Source organism: Bufo gargarizans, chromosome 3 (genome assembly GCF_014858855.1).
Source record: "Bufo gargarizans isolate SCDJY-AF-19 chromosome 3, ASM1485885v1, whole genome shotgun sequence".
Taxonomy (NCBI): Eukaryota; Metazoa; Chordata; class Amphibia; order Anura; family Bufonidae; genus Bufo; species Bufo gargarizans.
The window spans coordinates 218,634,067-218,655,380 of NC_058082.1; the positions used below are offsets into that span (position 1 = coordinate 218,634,067).

The 21,314-nt window shown below is 40.3% G+C and overlaps 1 protein-coding gene across 1 annotated transcript in view; it reads left to right on the plus strand.

Annotated features, from left to right (window-relative positions):
* Positions 1–203: 203 nt before the first annotated feature.
* Positions 204–21,314, plus strand: part of MRPS9 (mitochondrial ribosomal protein S9) — a 151,419-nt gene continuing 130,308 nt past the window's right edge. Inside the window, exons 1-2 of the mRNA XM_044285557.1 lie at positions 204–266; positions 2,783–2,905. Coding sequence (XP_044141492.1) covers positions 204–266; positions 2,783–2,905 — 186 coding nt within the window. The remainder of the gene's footprint in view (positions 267–2,782; positions 2,906–21,314) is intronic.

The window sequence follows — 21,314 nt, forward strand, 5'->3', positions numbered from 1 at the left end:
TAGACTTCCTAGATATACAAATAACAAAAAAAGACAATAAATATCTGTGTAATACCTATCACAAACCAACATCTAAAAATGGGTTTATTCTATTCTCTAGCTGCCATTTGCCAAGATGGCTCACAAATGTTCCCCTCGGACAGTTTCGCCGTATTAGACGCAACTGCACTGAAAACCAAACTTTTGAGGAGGAAGCTATAAAAATGAATTCGCAGTTTAGAGAAAAGAATTACCCTGTAAAAATACTTGAAGAAGCATTGGGAAAGGTGAGACAGCTAGATAGAGGGTCCTTTTTTGAAACAAAATCCCCACAGCATTTTGATACAAGTTCTGAGTTCAGAATAATCCTGCCCTATAATGCTCAATCAAGGCAAATTTCACAGCTGATCAAACGACACTGGCATCACGTGCTATATGATAAAGTAATTGGGCCTATTTTACCAGCCCAACCACTCATTACCTATACTAAAGCTCCAAATTTGGGCATACAGATAGCCCCCTCAATAAAGGATAAAAAGAAGAAAACTAACACATCCGGTTGGCTGAACACTAAAGGCTTTTTTAGATGCGGAACATGCATAGGATGTAGGAAAACCAAATTTCCAGAGAAAACGACAGAAATTTCCTCAACCCAAAACGCCTTTTCGATGACGGTAAAACAACCTCTGACATGCAATTCCTCTAGTGTGGTCTATCTAATCCAGTGCTAAACAGTATCTATCTGGTCTATCTAATCTTGTCCTAAACAGTATATTGGCCGTACCAAAAGACAGCTGAAAGTCAGGATATCAGAACATCTTAACAATATTACAAAAGGATGTGAAAACAATCCATTATCCAAACACTTTAAAGAGGTACACAACAAGAGCTGTACAGGCCTTTTATTTACAGCGCTGGAGAAGATAGACACACACTGGAGGGGAAGGCAACCACATAGAGAAAATGTCGAGAGCGGAATCCAGGCGTATATACGATTTTGGGAGCATGATACCAAAGGGGCTAAACTCAGAGCTTGAAATTTTCGGCTTTTTATAGACAGTGGGTCGTCCACCTGTGTGTTCACAGAGAGTAACATGCCAGGCTGTTTATCAGCACTGTGACTCTCTCTGGACCCCAGGTGTGCGTCCCTTGATCCCTTCCTGAGTGTGTCAGATGCACCACCATTTGACCTAATTTGAAATTAATATCTTGGAGGTCAATGCCAAAATTGTCTTATAATTCTAGTTATGAATGTCATTTTAAGAAAATAAGATATGCAGTTGATTTAGAAGTGAAAAATGCAACAAATATCAAAAAAACGCACTAATTGAGAAAAAAACGCATCATAAGAAAAAACGCACAAAAAACGCAACCAAAAAACGCATGTATAGAAATATGTAAAAATCAACTAAATTACACTATTTATGAATCCTGGAGTGATCATGGACAGCCAAAACAAGAAAAATATCATCAAAAAAGAAAGAAAAGAAAGAAATATAGATGAGGAAGATCCATATTTTTTCCCATGATACCTTTTTTTCAAAAGACTAGAGGGGTATAAAATCCATCATTCACTTGCAGGGGGTGATGCCACTGAGGAAGGGGAGAGTTATCCACGAAACGCGTCTGGCGAAAGTTTCACCCCAGAAAGACTGAACCCCGAATGAACAGTGCACTGTTAAAAGTAAAGGACATCGAGGATTCAAGCAAGACTCTCTATATTAACCTGCCTTTAACCAGCTGACAGCCATCATTGGGGATACACCCCATGCGAAACATAGAGTACTAAGACGCTGATACAGCAAAGACCGGGACGCCGGCCTAAAGTCGGAAGTGACAACTACTCAGAAAAACCAGCTGAATAAAAAGGACAGGTAAGCCCACAAGTGTGGGTTATTGGTACTGATATTATACCTATATCTTTCTTATGATGCGTTTTTTTCTCTATTAGTGCGTTTTTTTGATATTTGTTGCATTTTTCACTTCTAAATCAACTGCATATCTTATTTTCTTAAAATGACATTCATAACTAAAATTATAAGACAATTTTGGCATTGACCTCCAAGATATTAATTTCAAATTAGGTCAAATGGTGGTGCATCTGACACACTCAGGGAGGGATCAAGGGACGCACACCTGGGGTCCAGAGAGAGTCACAGTGCTGATAAACAGCCTGGCATGTGACTCTCTGTGAACACACAGGTGGACGACCCACTGTCTATAAAAAGCCGAAAATTTCAAGCTCTGAGTTTAGCCCCTCTATACAATAATAGATCATACACAGGGAATTTCGGCCCTAAGGGAACAACTCAACTCCAATGGGACTATACAGCAGGAACAGATAGAGTTTATAATAGAGGGTGTAGATCATATCCTTCACCACAACTATTTCTTCTTCAATGATGAATATTATTTACAGTTGAGGGGCACCGCCATGGGTACCAGGTTCGCCCCCAGCTATGCTAATTTATTTTTGGCCCAGTGGGAGCATGAATTTATAGATCCCAAGCTTGGGGGCGACCTGGTCCTATGGCGGCGCTACATCGACGATGTTGTTTTAATTTAGAGAAGTGGTGAATATGGACTACAACAGTTCATGCAGGACTTGAATAAGAACGTATACAACCTGCGTTTTACGGCAGGTATAAATAAAGAGAAGGTAGACTTCCTAGATATACAAATAACAAAAAAAGACAATAAATATCTGTGTAATACCTATCACAAACCAACATCTAAAAATGGGTTTATTCTATTCTCTAGCTGCCATTTGCCAAGATGGCTCACAAATGTTCCCCTCGGACAGTTTCGCCGTATTAGACGCAACTGCACTGAAAACCAAACTTTTGAGGAGGAAGCTATAAAAATGAATTCGCAGTTTAGAGAAAAGAATTACCCTGTAAAAATACTTGAAGAAGCATTGGGAAAGGTGAGACAGCTAGATAGAGGGTCCTTTTTTGAAACAAAATCCCCACAGCATTTTGATACAAGTTCTGAGTTCAGAATAATCCTGCCCTATAATGCTCAATCAAGGCAAATTTCACAGCTGATCAAACGACACTGGCATCACGTGCTATATGATAAAGTAATTGGGCCTATTTTACCAGCCCAACCACTCATTACCTATACTAAAGCTCCAAATTTGGGCATACAGATAGCCCCCTCAATAAAGGATAAAAAGAAGAAAACTAACACATCCGGTTGGCTGAACACTAAAGGCTTTTTTAGATGCGGAACATGCATAGGATGTAGGAAAACCAAATTTCCCAAGAAAACGACAGAAATTTCCTCAACCCAAAACGCCTTTTCGATGACGGTAAAACAACCTCTGACATGCAATTCCTCTAGTGTGGTCTATCTAATCCAGTGCTAAACAGTATCTATCTGGTCTATCTAATCTTGTCCTAAACAGTATATTGGCCGTACCAAAAGACAGCTGAAAGTCAGGATATCAGAACATCTTAACAATATTACAAAAGGATGTGAAAACAATCCATTATCCAAACACTTTAAAGAGGTACACAACAAGAGCTGTACAGGCCTTTTATTTACAGCGCTGGAGAAGATAGACACACACTGGAGGGGAAGGCAACCACATAGAGAAAATGTCGAGAGCGGAATCCAGGCGTATATACGATTTTGGGAGCATGATACCAAAGGGGCTAAACTCAGAGCTTGAAATTTTCGGCTTTTTATAGACAGTGGGTCGTCCACCTGTGTGTTCACAGAGAGTAACATGCCAGGCTGTTTATCAGCACTGTGACTCTCTCTGGACCCCAGGTGTGCGTCCCTTGATCCCTCCCTGAGTGTGTCAGATGCACCACCATTTGACCTAATTTGAAATTAATATCTTGGAGGTCAATGCCAAAATTGTCTTATAATTTTAGTTATGAATGTCATTTTAAGAAAATAAGATATGCAGTTGATTTAGAAGTGAAAAATGCAACAAATATCAAAAAAACGCACTAATAGAGAAAAAAACGCATCATAAGAAAAAACGCACAAAAAACGCAACCAAAAAACGCATGTATAGAAATATGTAAAAATCAACTAAATTACACTATTTATGAATCCTGGAGTGATCATGGACAGCCAAAACAAGAAAAATATCATCAACAAAGAAAGAAAAGAAAGAAATATAGATGAGGAAGATCCATATTTTTTCCCATGATACCTTTTTTTCACAAGACTAGAGGGGTATAAAATCCATCATTCACTTGCAGGGGGTGATGCCACTGAGGAAGGGGAGAGTTATCCACGAAACGCGTCTGGCGAAAGTTTCACCCCAGAAAGACTGAACCCCGAATGAACAGTGCACTGTTAAAAGTAAAGGACATCGAGGATTCAAGCAAGACTCTCTATATTAACCTACCTTTAACCAGCTGACAGCCATCATTGGGGATACACCCCATGCGAAACATAGAGTACTAAGACGCTGATACAGCAAAGACCGGGACGCCGGCCTAAAGTCGGAAGTGACAACTACTCAGAAAAACCAGCTGAATAAAAAGGACAGGTAAGCCCACAAGTGTGGGTTATTGGTACTGATATCATACCTATATCTTTCAAAGAGATAACAACACAGTGCCCATATAGAGAACTATTGCATGTGATTATTGCACAGAGACTTTCGTATCGCTGTTTTCTGAATACAAACAGAATCGGAACTTTGTCCATAGAATCTCTTTGAAGATTTTTTCTAAAAAATTCTCTTCGGCGATCTTTGAAAAAATCTGAAAACATCCGAATATACATCCATGCAAAGACTCTTATGAGAAATTAAGTATATAACAACTAAGAAATGCATGGATTGTAGTAAATACAAAGAGATATTCACATAGCGCCTATATAGAGAATTATTGCATGTGACTTTGCACAAAACTTTTTAGTCTTTTTCGAGCGTGAGTGAGAAATCCTTCCGAAAGGAATTTTTTCAAAAAATTGTTTTCAGCAAACCCTCGAAAAATCTGAATAGTATTTTTGGCAAACCTGAACATAGATGCGTGAAGTGAAATGAGATGCCACCCGGTCCCCTGTCCCTGCCTACTTGCACCACCCACCCTAGGTGACGGAGCGCAACTGGGCAACAGTCCCTAACCTACTAAGTGCAAGCAGAGAGAAAGAGACAGCAGGGAAGGGGACAGCCACTGAGAAGTTACAATAAGCGGACAAGAGGTAGAACAAAAACGGAAGACGAGGCAGGTCAACTAGCTGAGGTCAGTCCAGGAGGTCACGTCAGAACAAGGGAAGAGGCAAAGACAAATCCGTAAACAAGCCGAGGTCAAAATCCAAGAGGTAGCGTCAAGGTACAGGGAGCAGGCAGAAGAGGTGTCAAGAGGCGGATTGAGGTTCAATTCCAGAGGTAGCTTAATAACAATAAAGTACACAGCCTATAGGACGAAAATCACAGGCAAGCTGTAGCCAGCAGGCCGCCTGTATTTATAGTGGGGAATGAGGGTCACGTCACATGACCGACAGACAAACAAGGCGAGCACCGAGTAATCAGCTTGGCGCTCAAGGCAGACCTAGAAGCAGGGAGCCTCCCAGCTAGCAAGGCCGCCCTGGGAACGAGGCCAAACACAGATCCTCGCTCCCGAAACTAAGCAGCAGGTCTGCGGCTGATGGGAGACCGAGTGCTGGGACATTGCAAAGACCGAATGGCATAACCAGATACTTAAAGTGTCCCTCTGGAGTATTAAAAGCAGTTTTCCACTATTCTCCCTCCTTAATACGAACTAGGTTATAAGCTCCTCTCAAATCAAATTTAGAAAGCCAAGAAGTACCCAAAATCTGGTTAAACAAATCAGGAATCAACGGGATGGAATACTGATTCCTAATAGTAATTTTAATCAAATTTCTGTAGTCGATGCAGGGCCTGAGACCACCATCTTTCTTTTTAACGAAAAAGAATCCTGCTTCCAGGGGAGAGGTGGAGGGCCTAATATGTCCTTTCTTGAGACTCTCCTGGATGTAGTCTTTCATGGACTTGCGCTCAGGACCAGACAGATTATAAATCCGTCCTTTAGGAAATTTGGACTCAGGTATCAAATCTATAACACAGTCATAAGACCTATGGGGAGGGAGAGTATCTGTCTCAGAGGTGGAAAAAAACATCTGAATAATCAGAAATAAAATGAAGAATGTCTGATGAGACCCCAGATTGAACTACGGTTAAGCAAGAATTACAGTAAGGCCCCTATCTCTCTAACTCACCCGAACTCCAGTTAATGACCTGATTGTGTTGCTGAAGACAGGGCATACCAAGGACTACCTGAACTGGAAGATTCTCTAAAACAAAGAAGGAACATTTCTCAGAGTGGCAGATCCCTGCAGATAGGGTAACCTCCAGAGTATGGAATTTTACTGTGCCCCCTAGCAGGGGGGTAGACTCGATGGTGACAAACTGGATCGGGGTGGGCAATTCTAGTATAGGAATTCCCATCTGATCAACGAATTTGTAATCAATAAAACTAAAAGCTGACCCTGATTCCACAAAGGCATTTCCTGGCCCCTTTAAGACCCCAAAGGCAATAGAAACCGGCAGCAATAGTTTACTTCTTACCACCTCCGGGAGTACATTGTCCCTGAATCCCTCAGACTTGGATGATTTTCCAGAAGGCGGAGCTTTAGGACACTGACGGATCCAGTGTTCTGGATCTCCACAATAAAAACAAGAGCCGCGACAACACCGTAGTTCTCTTTGCGTCATCCCGAGTTGCATGGGCTCGTCCGAGTGGGCTTTCCTCCTGGGTTCAAGGGGGGGAGTCTCAGGTTGAAGAAGGGTATGAGGAGAAAACAAATGCTCCCGCTGTCTCTCTCTGATCCGTCTATCTAGTCTGATGGCTAGCGTCATGGTCTCCTCTAAAGAGTCAGGACAGGGATAACAAACCAACATATAATTTGTCTTTTCAGTCAAGTCTGCCCTAAATTGACATTTGAGCGCTGGTTCGTTCCAGCCCGAAGGAACGCACCACTTGCGAAACTGCGTACAATAATCCTCCACGGGACGATTTCCCTGAGTGAGGGCCTTAAGATTGGATTCTGCCACAGAGGCTCGGTCAGGTTCATCATAAAGAACCCCTAACGCCTGGAAAAAGAGGTCCACGGAGCTAAGACAAGGGGAATCTGGTGGTAAAGAAAAGGCCCATATCTGGGGGTCCCCTTGAAGCAAGGAAATGACAATACCAACCCTCTGTGGGTCAGGACCAGAGGAGTGGGGTCGTAGTCGAAAATAAAGTTTACAGCTTTCCTTGAAAGGCAGACCTAGGAGCAGGGAGCCTCCCTGGGAATGAGGCCAAACACAGCTCCTCGCTCCCGAAGCTAAGCAGCAGGTCTGCGGCTGATGGGAGACCGAATGCGCCTTCGGCGCCCTGTTACATTTCCCTTTTTCCTTCTGTGTCTGTTTTGACTAGGCCTCTAGGGAGACGCTAGCTCCTTCAGTTGTTGAAGGAGCTGGGTGTCTCTTTCCCTCTTCCCTACAGCTGAGGGTTTGGTACAGTGTGTTTTAGTCTACGTGGGCATGTCTACCACCGAGATATGCACATGGGCATAGCAGCTTAGGGAAAGTGTTTTAGGGATTGCTAGGAGGTGACCCCTTTGTTCCCTAGCTTTTGGGGCCTATTTTTTTTTTTTTTTTTTGCTTTGCAGTGTTCTGTTTCCTTCCCTTATCTTACCTACCATGACACTGCATTTTATGGGGACCCATTGAAATGAATGGGTCCGCATCCTATCCGCAGAAAAAAAAACAGAACGGACATGGAAACAAAATACGTTCGTGTGCATGAGGCCTAAGAAGAATAAATAACACCAAGACCGTGTATGGAACACAAGCTCTGGAATTAAAGGAATGATTAATGAATAGCGGTTACCCGTAAGAAGTCCTAGAAATAGCCATAAAAAAAGCTGGCGAGTTTTCCCAATGGGATTTATAAAAAAAAAAAAAAAAAGAAGGAATAATGACAAAAGCAAAGGTGGGGACAAGAGATTTGTGTTCTCCTTCAGATATAGTCCAATGGCTGACAATATACAGAGGATAATACAAAGTAATTGGGAATTTTTAAAAAGAGATGGTAGTTTGGAACAGTACACCAGGAATAGACCTATAATAACATTCAGAAAAAGTCATACAATAAAATACATGTTGGTGAGAAGTAGATGGACCATGTGATGAGCGCAGTGACGTCATCAAAGGTCCTTTTCCTCCCAGGTACTCAAAGAAGAAGAAAGAAGACGAGCCGGGCTGCGCCAACAAGTGGATGAGGTGAGTTAATTTTTTTTTTTTTATACTTTGACCCCTCTATCCTTAATTTACTTAGCATTCTGTATTAAGAATGCTATTATTTTCCCTTACAACCATGGTATAAGGGAAAATAATAAAATCTACACAACACCGATCCCAAACCCGAACTTCTGTGAAGAAGTCCGGGTTCGGGTCTGGGTACGTGTGCAAAACGCATTAAAACGCTTTGCATTTGCGCAGAAAAATCACGCATTTTCCCACAACGCACCCGCATCTTTTCCCGCAACACCCATGTGAATCCAGCCTTACATGGTAAATGCCTCCTTGACCAATATGTTGTTGTATTACACATATCTGAGCTTTTACTAATAATACACTAAAGAAACTGCGATAAAATAAACCAAGTGCCAGTGAACTGGGAGGTAGGGAGCCTGATGGTAGATCCCCTGATCAAGCCCAGCTTGAAGGATTAGAAAACTTAGCAATTACTCAGGAATCCAATTACCTATGTGAACCCTAAGGAATGGACCACCAGGAGGGACCTAAGACCAAAGCATGTAAGCCACAACTGCCCTGGACCACCAGGTATCCTACCATTTATCCCTTCACTGTTCTAGACATCAGGAACATTAGCGATAATCTATTCACTATTTCGGCATTGTATGGTGGTGTTATTCAGGCACTGAATGACACTGTTGTGTGGACATTACATGGAAGTATTATTTGGCATTCTGTGGCAGAGAAAATTACTGGATACTGTGACGTATCAACTTCTAAAGTTTTTCACTCGTGTCTGAACACACGTATAAGCATTCTAGTGAAAATATAGACAGCAGCATACTGTATATTTGAGTTCGACACAGTTTATCCCGAATAAAGAAATCATCCTGGATTAGAACTGAATACATTCCGTAATTAGTTGTAGATGGCAATAAATGGAAAATTACACATGGAAAACATCTGCTGTAATGCGTGTTACATTGTAATTATTTTAAAAATTTGATCTCTGGGAAGGTTGTGGAAATTTTAAATATGGTCAAAAGTGACTAATCAGTGAAGGGGATATTTATTTAAATAATTAATTATACATTTTTTAGTTAATACACAGAGAGTTGACATGTAGATGTGGGGTGTTCATTTGGGATTTTTACTTTAATTCTAATTCATAGGGATCTGGCCAGGAAGCTTGCCCTTAGCAGTGGGGCACCAGCGTTCTTGAGTTACTTGGGATCAAAGAGCATGGATTTTTTGGTGTGCTATATGCATATGCTTATTGGTAATTTTGAGAGGGGCATATTCCCCAAGGCAGATTCTGGCACATTTAATTGCTTCTTTGATGAACTCCTGCAATTGTTAAAATACCCCCAGGGTAATGAAAATGAAAGTGGTATATTATTTTGTATGAATGCATTTCCATGTCTCGGGAAAATACATGGGAAATAACGTGTTAGAAAATTAAAAAGGAAATATGTAGATCTTTGAAAAGTGACGAAGGTCAATGAGGAGCAGGAGAAGGTCAATTGAGGGATTGATTGCCTACATGGTGTCACATTCTATATACTTTTATATGTGAAGTATATATGCATGAAAGATTTCTAAAACTTCCTTTACACATAAAAAAGACAACCATTAGCCATAAACGGCTGTGATAAAGTCTAATTCATTAAGAAGATCTCTGCTGAACAATTCTCTTGATAGAACATTTAAATAAAAATCATATTGTTGAAGTCATTTTATCCACAGAAGTTCTGCTTAATGTATATTAATAGCGTTCTGCTAAAAAAAAAAAACTCAAATGGAAATAAATGGAGAGGTTAAAGTTGGATGAACAAAACGGAGTGTAATTTGTCTTTTCTGCCTTCATACCTTCTAAATTATTGAAGCAAACGACAAAACAAGCAATTAAGGCTGGAGGTACATGGCGACTTTGCGATGACAGGTCACACAGCCAAAGATGGCAGAATCACGATGCCGCTGTTGCAGGACAGAGATGTAATATTGTGACAAGGCTTCTTTACCAGTAGAGCGGTGAATCTGTGGAACAGTCTACCTCCGGACATTGTCATAGCAGGAACAGCTAACAGTTTCAAAAAAGACTTAGGGGCCATTTATTATCCAGAAATTGGCCTATATTAGGTGCATTTGTGGTGCAGATTGCGTTGCAATCTGCCACTTTTCCCCGCTCGGGCCAGGTCAAAAAAAGTGGGTGTGGCATGGATGGGGAAGAGGACAAAAGGCCAGGCCCGTCTCATTCCACGCCTGTTTTAGGTATAGAAAATGGTCTAAATGTAAGCCAGCCAGCAAGGAATGGCACAGGATCTGCCAAAGTTATGTGCCTGCGCCTCTTCATAACCTTGCCGGATCCAGCTATCGGTGTTATTAAGAACGGCGTTTTTAGTTTTTTTTTTACAAATTACCCCTTTAGTTGATTTCTCAGAACTAAATAACATGAATGCCTATGTAAATATGTAGAATTCTGGCTTCCCACTCCCCTTAATTCAAATCCCTTGGTTGAGCCGTATTATGTAAGTGGCCATGACTACAACTATCAGGTTGTAGACTCAGGAATTATCAAATTCCAAAAATCGCTTTCCCTAGCTGTGCTGCTGCAGTGTTACACTTCTATCTTTGCTTGTGCAATGCGTATTTCAGCCAAAGTCGCCATGTAGCACCAGCCTAAAAGGACGCTTTTCTTTGGATAAGGGTGCATTCACACGCCCGAGCCCATTTTGCAAACCACAAACCGTGGATCCACAAAATACGGACACCGCCAAGTGCATGCTGTATCACGGTGCGGGCCCGTTGACTTCAATGGGAAGGGCCTCCGTGTGCTTCCAGGTCAATGCGGCCACTTCACAAAAGATAGCACATGTCCTTTCTTTGGCCACTAACATGCAGATCGCAAAGTGGCATTTTCTATTTATATTTTTTACGGCATATCAATAGGATATGCCATAACATTATGATCACAGATGGTCTAACATCTGAGACCCACACCAATCAGAAGAACAGAGAGACTGAGGTTCCTTCAGCTTACTCCATTCACAGATACTCCAAGTCACGCACTGTGCAGGGAAATGCCATACAGCTCCATTCAGGTTCCCATCACAGATGATGGCATTGCTAGGCAAGTAAAACACTGTGAAGGAGCAACAGCACTTAACGAGTCCTGCAACTTCTTTGTTTTGAGGTGCATGGGGGTCCAAGCAGTCAGATCCCCACTAATCAGAAAGGGATGGCAATCACAAGGGATAGGACATCACTTACTATAATGTAAAAATGCCTCTAAGCTTCCCACTGGGTACCAGGTATGGGAGCAGGCTCGGACTGGCCCACAGGGGTACAGGGGAAACCCCCGGTGGGCCCCTGAGCAAGGTGAGCCTAGTCTCCCACCCCCTGCCCAAGTGGCACATAACACAATAAACTCACTGCACTACATACATATATTCAATGTACAGCACCTCAACCAGCCTATAGTCATATACCAAACTTGTTAGATTATTTATTATATTTGAATGTATCTGTAGGGTGGGCCCCCAAAATAAATTTTACTGGTGGGCCCTAGGTACCCCAGTCCGGCACTGTATGGGAGTAATGGTCTGGCACAAAAACCAGGGGTGCACCTAGCGTTTCTGCTGCCTGAGACGAAAACTGAAATGGTGCCTCAACCTTCCAATGCCAATTTCTTAACCTAACCTCTTCCCTCCAGCCCTACTGTTAAAGGCATACTTGGAAAACATTACATACAGCTCTACAAAACATACAGTGTAATACAGCTCCATATACTGTGCCCACTGTGCTTCCCAATACTAAACTGCAGAAACAGATAATTCCCCCTTCTGCTGCCCCCCCCCCCCCCTCTTGCCCCTACCTGGTGCAGCCTGAGGCAATCGCCTCATCTCGCCTCATTGGTGGTGCACCCCTGACAAAAACTGTGCAAAAATATAAAAATTGTAGAGTATTACAGCAAAAAAACTGCACATTTTCCATGATACTTTTCTATGTAGGCTACACTCCAGGTTTTAGCTTACAAATATGAATGCAAACTTCTCACCACATAAAAGTGTCCTAACACTTTGTCCAGTGTCTACGACTCTTCTTATAGTTTTTAAAAGGGCAGAGAATGCTTTTATAAAAAAGCTATAAAAAATAAAAAGTATATGAAAAAGTATACATTGTACCTTTAAGATGTGGTAAGGAACATTTAGATGTAGATGTTTCAAATAAGCATGCAAATCAGTAAAATTGGTTTTGTAAACTTTTTGAAGAAGGTGAGAGGTTTACGTAAATTAGTTTGAAGCCTTGTGTAATTTAATTCCCTACAATGCTTGTCATGCATGGCCCCTCTTAGCTACTAAGCTGACAACCAGTTTTAAACTTTCATCTTTTTATATCAAAATGAAGTGGGCAAAGTAAGCTGTAATGATGAAAGATGGTCTAATCATGCTTGTAACATTTAATAAAGTATATGACAACCTATGTTCATTTTTAACAGCAACATGCCAAAGTAAAAAGTCACAAACTACTATCAGGGACATTTATCCGGTCTGCCACACCAGTTGTGTGGTTTTATATATTTTTTGCAACCTTTGGTCAAATTTTGCGACATTTGGCGATCCTAGCCACTTTTTTCTAAATGGATTGAAAAGTAGGTCAATATTGCAGATTAGAACACCTTTAAGTCTCAAAAAGTTGCAAAAAAGTCTCATCTCCATGCCAGGCAACCTCCTGGTGCACTTTTACAGACATAGGTTCATATCACATTGCACTTTTGCCGATTATTACTGTGCACCATTTCATAACTTTGGTGCGACCTCACTAAGCCAAGACAGACTTAAAACTGACACCAAGGCCACTGTAAATTATAAATTCCCCTTATTTCTAATAAAAAAAGATTCAAAGGATATAACAGTGATTTATAGAAAATCTGATTACTTAACTAAGGCAGAATGAACATGTGTTAAGTATACAATTTTTCTGTTCTGTAGGAGGATCAGAAAAAAAAGAAATTCAAGCTTTGATGGATCTGTCACATGAAGAAAACCAACAGTAAACTCCCTTGTCTTATAATAGGGTCAACTAGATCCCGTCAGGGTGTCAGTCAATTTACCAGAACAAAATAAAGCTACATGCTGCCAAATGGAGCCTACAACACAGGTGTTTTTGTAGGCATATAATCTGCTACTGTGCCAATACTTGCAGTAAATGCTCATGCGCGAGATTATCAAGGCTGCACAAGATATACAGCCATGTTAATCTGCTGGGGCAGTGGGGTATTATCCTACACAGACAGAGAACTTGTTAAGACGAACAAATCGATTTGCATAATGAATTACCTTATCACTAATCAACCTCTTCCCTACTCTAGACCACCAGGGATCTTGGCAGAACCCTCATGATCAGCGAATTGCCTGTGGAATGTTCCAATGAATATGGGTTGTCCAAATAAAATAAACTCTTTATAAAAAATAGTAAAATATGCAGTAAATAAATGTGAATATTTTTATAATCTATTTGAAATATTAGAAGATTTGGGTTTGTGTACCTTTGTGGGTATGCCAGGAGAATGGGAGCCCGCACAAGGCACAAGTAACACACGTTGTCTGCGTCTGCCCCTGATGCTAGCCATGAACAGCTCAAGCCCCCCAGGGCAAGTGTGGCTGCTTGATAGCAACTCCTCTCTTGCTCATTGTGGAAGTCCAGTTCTATGATGCCCATACGGTAAGGCATATGGACCAGCTTAATGGTTCATTTTGTGTGTGTACATATATATTTGTTAAATTGAATTTAGTTTATGGTAGGGGAGCACATAGAATGGGGAGAGATAGGGGATAGATAAATAGATAGATAGATAGATAGATAGATAGATAGATAGATAGATCTTTACTCTTCTAAGTTAAATTGTGCATATAGACATTCAGACACACTGATACATGAAGAGCTTTCACATTTTATGGCATGCACATGTTCAATAATGAATAGTTCAATTAATTTTACGGCTTAAGTATTCTGTTTATGTATGGTAACTGTGTTAAAGACAAAGGTCTAAGTTTAAAATTATACTCCATGTGTTACATTGGAGATTGCAGCGTACCAGGGTGTAAATGTCCAGGCTGCATGTTATATAATATCTTTAGGACATCCCTGGACATAATTTTCAAGCATAAAAATGCATAAACCTATATTTATATATACACTGCACATAATACAGTTATTCACAAATGGTAGCAAAACCACATTGCTGTAAAAGCTATTTCATAACCCCTCATAAAGAATCCATCAAGAGATTATACAAGTATTAAAATGCCTGGAAGGGATAAATGATATAATGTGGATTTAGTTCTGCTGGAGCAGTTGAAAAGTCATTTTATTATTACCACCCATTTGTGTTAATGCTAGACCTAGATTAGGAACTACGACTACTTGCTACATAACACAGATCCATAAAAACATAACCTTAGCGAGAAGAGACACTCATCGGCAGTAAGGGTGCCAGAGACCTAAGCGAGTTGGACATTATAAGCCCTAAATATAGGCATTTAAAAGGTAGAAGTTGAAATTAAATTACTTAGACAATAAAACGCAGCATTACAATGAAGAGATATCCAATCCATCTATATATCACATATTATTAGCCAATGTCTACAGAATGTCTCTTTAATCTTACCGTAAGATTCATATAGAAGTTCAAAAAAAGACGTTCTTCATTGAGAATTATATATTTAGAAATTGGAATTGGAGTTTTGTTTTTACGGGGTTTTACAGGATTCTCTATGTAGTAAAACTTACCTATGCTCTTAATTCTCTGGGTCAGCACAATTACAACAATACAAAATTTATATATATTCCTGTGTTTTAAAACAAAACAAAAAAAAAATTTATTGTCATATTCTGACCTTTTTCATAGTAAGGTCTACGGATCTGTATGAGAGCTCATTTGTTTGTGGGATGATCTGTAGTTTGTATCAATACCATTTTGGAGTATGTATGTGTGTGACTTCTTTTGTGTGTGACTTTATGTGTGATAATTTTTTATAAGTGAAGCAATAAAAAAAAATAAGCACATCAGCCGTGTTAATTTTTTTTCCATTACGACACTCATCGTATGGGATAAACACATATTTTAATATTTTGGGCATTTTGGGATGCGGCAATGCCTATGATGTTTATTTTTTATTGTTTATTTTTATTTTAATTCAGGGGGAAGTTGGGTGATTTGACTATATTTTTTTATATTTTTAAAATACTTTTCACTTTTTTGTAGCCCCCCTAGGGGTCTAGAATATGCAATCTTCAGACTGCTTTTAGCTTACATTGCAGTGAATTAATACTGCATTGTAAGCCCCATTTTCTGTTATCCATTGGAGCCCTGACACCTACAGGCCTCTATAGGAACTACACCTTTGATACACTTAGTTTCTTCAGAGAGACCCAATGCATCAAAGCAAATAAACATCTACCCCAATTGTGCTGTCCCAGCATTTATTTCTTCCATTTAGATAATGGTTGTATTTGTGTTAATATATCATTACCATGTAATGTAGTGCTGTCACCCTGTGGTCATTCTTGTTATTGGTTTCCTAATGTATTATGTAAATTCCATTTCTCTGTTCTACTCCTCCCTTCCTGTGACATCACATCCTGTGCTCTGTTCCTGTGTCTTCCTTTCCTGCAGCAGACTCAGAGCTGGTGAGAGCATGTGTGCTCAAGGTAAACTCAATAATTTACTAAAGCATCTCCATTGTATTATCCTCACTGGATTTTCACATACAAATGGTACCACGACCTAGGGATATTAGTGAGTTCAGCTATCTACCATTGCTTGTACAGAGATTACCACTCACAACCAGTCAGAGACTTCTGTGTCAGAATACCAATTGCCGTGTGGAGGAGTGTTTCCGGGCCCAGAAGTGCAGCGTTTCTGGGTTTTCAGTGCTCAGATGCTGTGGTCACATTTGATTGCATCATCTGAGGGGTTAAATTTCTGCGATTTGTGTTATTGTCGATTGCACACATTAGCCACAGGTGTCTACTGTTTAAAAAAGCTGAAAACCCGCAGCTATGGTACCCACTGAGCTCATGAGCGGGTACAATTTTTAAAGACTGCAGTTATATGTACAGCGGAGGTTTGGAAAGGGTTAAATCATTCTAGGAGAACACCTTTAAACATAATTTGTACCTATATGTGAGAGACAAAACGGGTTGTCCCAAGTGGACTTTTATGTCATATCTATATCTAAAAATAGGAGTTCCAGCACACGTCACCAGTAACATTGACGAGGCCACCATGTGTGGCTCTCTCCATTGACTGCAATGAGACTTGTAAAATAAGCAGAGGAAGCTTACTAGACTCTTCTTCCAAAAGTCCATAGACGTGATTAAAGAGAGCTAAGCATGCGCAACCTCTTCTCCACTCACAGCGGCACGAAATAGGAGCTCATTCTTGAGATAGGAGCAGGTCCTAGAGGTGGAACCCACACCTGTTGGACACTTATGGCGTATACAGTGCAGTGGTTATACTATAAGTTTATTGATGGATCACTGGGCTTCATAGCAAAAATCTAAATTGGGCCCCCATGCCCCATTCCTATCCCCTCCCACTACCTATTCGAGGCCAGGAAGTACACCAGTGTATGATATGTGAGGTATGAGGTATAAATTATAGCTCGTACCTCACATATCAGTACACTGCTGTATATACTATATATCTTAACACACTGCATCTATTATACCTTGTACCTCACATATCAGTACACTGCTGTATAAACTATATATCTTAACACACTGCATCTAATGTACTTTGTACCTCACCTATCAGTACACTGCTTTATATATTATATAGCTTAACACACTGCATTTATTAAACCTTGTATCTCATGTCACTACACTGCTGTATATATTATATATCTGCACCCACTGCATCTATTATTCCTCGTACTTCACATGTCAGTACACTGCTGTATATACTATATATCTTAACACACTGCATCTATTGTACCTTGTACCTCATATATAAGTACACTGCTGGATATACCACATAACTGTGTCCACTGCATCTATTGTACCTTGCATCTCATATATCAGTGCACTGTTGTATATACTATACCTTTTATACCTGTACACACTATCTATTATACCTCGTACCTCACATATCAGTACACCACTGGGTACACTACATACCTGTGTCCACTGCATCTATTAATCTATTATACTGAATATATATATATATATATATATATATACTGTGTATATATATATATATATATATATATATATACAGTACAGACCAAAAGTTTGGACACACCCTCTCATTCAAAGAGTTTTCTTTATTTTCATGACCATGAAAATTGTAGATTCACACTGAAGGCATCAAAACTATGAACTAACACATGTGGAATTATATACATAACAAAAAAGTATGAAACAACTGAAAATATGTCCTATTCTAGGTTCTTCAAAGTAGCCATCTTTTGCTTTGATTACTGCTTTGCACACTCTTGGCATTCTCTTGATGAGCTTCAAGAGGTAGTCACCTGAAATGGTTTTCACTTCACAGGTGTGCCCTGTCAGGTTTAATAAGTGGGATTTCTTGCCTTATAAATGGGGTTGGGACCATCATTTGCGTTGAGGAGAAGTCAGGTGGATACACAGCTGATAGTCCTACTGAATAGACTGTTAAAATTTGTATTATGGCAAAAAAAAAAGCAGCTAAGTAAAGAAAAACGAGTGGCCATCATTACTTTAAGAAATGAAGGTCAGTCAGTCCTAAAAATTGGGAAAACTTTGAAAGTAAGGGCTATTTGACCATGAAGAAGAGTGGTGGGGTGCTGCGCCAGATGACCTGGCCTCCACAGTCACCGGACCTGAACCCAATCGAGATGGTTTGGGGTGAGCTGGACCCCAGAGTGAAGGTAAAAGGGCCAACAAGTGCTAAGCATCTCTGGGAACTCCTTCAAGACTGTTGGAAGACCATTTCAGGTGACTACCTCTTGAAGCTCATCAAGAGAATGCCAAGAGTGTGCAAAGCAGTAATCAAAGCAAAAGGTGGCTACTTTGAAGAACCTAAAATATGCCATATTTTCAGTTGTTTCACACTTTTTTGTTATGTATATAATTCCACATGTGTTAATTCATAGTTTTGATGCCTTCATAGTCATGAAAATAAAGAAAACTCTTTGAATGAGAAGGTGTGTCCAAACTTTTGGTCTGTACTGTTTTTATATATATATATATATATATATATATATATAGATAGGATTATTAAAAAACATTGGAGTATACTGGGAAATACATTCAGTGATATTCAAGAATTCAGACTGCCTCCCCTGTTTTCATACCGGAGAGCTAGCAGTCTGAAGGATCAATTGGTAAGAGCGGATTGTGGTACAAAGCAGCGAACACGTCAAATGAAATTGACAAAATATGGATTGGGCAGTTTTCCGTGTTTAAGCTGCGTAAATTGCAAATATATTGGCAAGGGTCGCAGCTTCACACATCCTGCCACTGGTAGAACTTACCCTATCAACTTTCATTTGACGTGTAATTCGAATTTTGTAATTTATGTGTTAACCTGCCCATGTAATATTATATATGTGGGAGAAACCTCAACTGATTTGAAAACCAGGCTGAATAATCATAGAGTCTCAATACGTCAAAAACGGCGTGATCTACCGGTACCGAAGCATTTTTCTGAGCAGAAACATACAGAACGTGAATTAATATGCTGGATTGTAGACCATGTACCTCCCCCCAGGAGAGAGGGTAATCGATTAAAAATATTGAAAAATAAAGAAATGTGGTGGATTTACACTCTTGATAGCTTAAAACCTAAAGGGTTAAATGTGGAATATAATCCTGGATGTATTTAGATGACTGTTTGCCTGATACCCCATAACCTATGTTCTCTGGCATGATCCCTGTTGTGAAGGTAGCATTTAGATAAGATTCACAAGCATACGAGTAATTTTCTCTTTTTGTTTTTTAGACACCATGCAGACTGATGCGGAAATAGTGAACATAGAAGTTCGGACACATGTGACAGCTCGCGATGTTCTATGTGTATAAAATTAACTGGATAGATTTTCCTCTGCTACTGTATCCACGCTGTGTCAAAATTAATCTCTGCTATTAAGTGGTCTATATGGGAGATCCCCATTACACTGTCTATGGACCGAAACAGTGAGACGGTTCGGGGTACACTACACTTACGTGTGTTGTCCCCCTTACCTGACTATAATTCTGGAGGGGTTGATCCACCCGGGAGGTTGGATCCCTTTCCGATTGGCCCTGACAGTGAGGTTGACACAATGATAAGTGCCTGGTTCCAAACTGAGACGATTCCTTGAAATGATGCCACATTATGCGCGTGCAATAGCCCCTACACTGTAACATTATGAAATCTGGTTGCTGGCGATGCAATGGAGCTGAGTTGCGGGCGCATAGTGGAGGCAGAGGTCTGTCTTTGACATTATGTGGTATTGGCAGTATTAGTTAACAGTGCTGTTCTTGGCCAGTATTCACATGAACATGCGATTTTGTCAGACATGGTCAAACTAATAATGCAGTGTGTGTGTGTATGTATGTATATCATTTAGCACTTCCCTCACCAGCGGTATATCCGCATTCTACACTGCGCTCAACCTTATTCCTTCTCTCACCAGCGGCATAGTCTGAAGAAGGCCATAGGCCGAAACGTTACTCAAAGCCGCAGTAACATCATAATAATAATAATAATTATAAAAAAAACTATTTAACACATCATATGCTGGAATCTTTTCTTCACTGACAATTGGGGTGGGAACCCTACTCCAAGCGAGAACAGAGTGCGACAAGGTTTAAATTGTATATATATATATATATATATATATAATGCAGTGTGTGTATGTGTATATTTATATATATATATATAGTATATATTGTAAGGGATCGCTCTCTCTGTCTGGGGCGACGATGACAGACTTCTTATCAAACCGCAGGGTTTTCAAGCTCAAACAGTGCTTTATTTGTCACGCAGCACATCAAACTTCCAAGTTTGGCATCACTTGGCACCATGAAGTCGCAGCTTCACATCACAACTTGTTACATCAACACAAAACAATAAATCCTTGCCCAGCTAGGAGCTCACTATACAGAGGTTTTCCCTAACTCACCTCTAGCTTAGTATTCACACTGTGGTAGTCGGCTTCACTCAGCCATGCGTTCAAATAGTTTCCTAGCTGTGACCAATGCAACCTATCGGGGTCTCTGACCACCAGTCTCTCTGACGGTGACCACGCAATACCTTCAGGGGATATGGTCTAGCAGTGCTCCTGACTCTGATCGTGGAATGGCATATTCTGAAGGTGATTTAATTTTTTTTTACTTTAGTTAAATATTTGTATTCTTTTCTTTTTTTACTGTATACATTTTGTGGTCCACAAATTGCAGATTAGTAAAATACAGATGCGGTCTGTGTGCATTCCTTTTCACAGGCCCTATTGTAGAAATGTCTATTCTTGCCCACAAAACGGACAAGGATAGGTGATGTTCTATCATTTGCGGAGCGGATAGCACACAGATGATATCCGTGTGCTGTCAGCATGCGAACCAAAAATTCAGTCGTGTGCATGAGGTCTTATGTGTACAGTATAGTGATATCACATATGTGTACCTTGCCCCACTTACGTAATTGCTGTAACACTCGAATATGTAGGGAGGTTCTTGCATTTGGGTCACATAATGCTAACTTTGAGCGACTGGAAGTCAGTCATTTCAGCTCCTTGTCATCTCAAGAGAGCTGGGCTGACATTGTGGCAGTCTGATCTCTATAACAGCAGAGCGCTGTGAAGCACAAGCCACTGTAACGGCATACAAGGAAATGCTCCAAACTCCGAACGGAACCTCACGAATAGCTGCTAGCAGACGAATAGGAAACGCACCCAGTCGCCTTACACTCCTAGCAATCAGTCAGCATACAGTGAATCCCCCAAAAACTAGACGAGGCTCTGTGTTGAGGGTCAAGCAGTGGTCAGCCAGAGCTGTGTGTTTATTGTTCTTATATAACATTGTTACACATTAGTACCACCCACAGGGTTTTGTAAGACAACCAATAAACACGTAC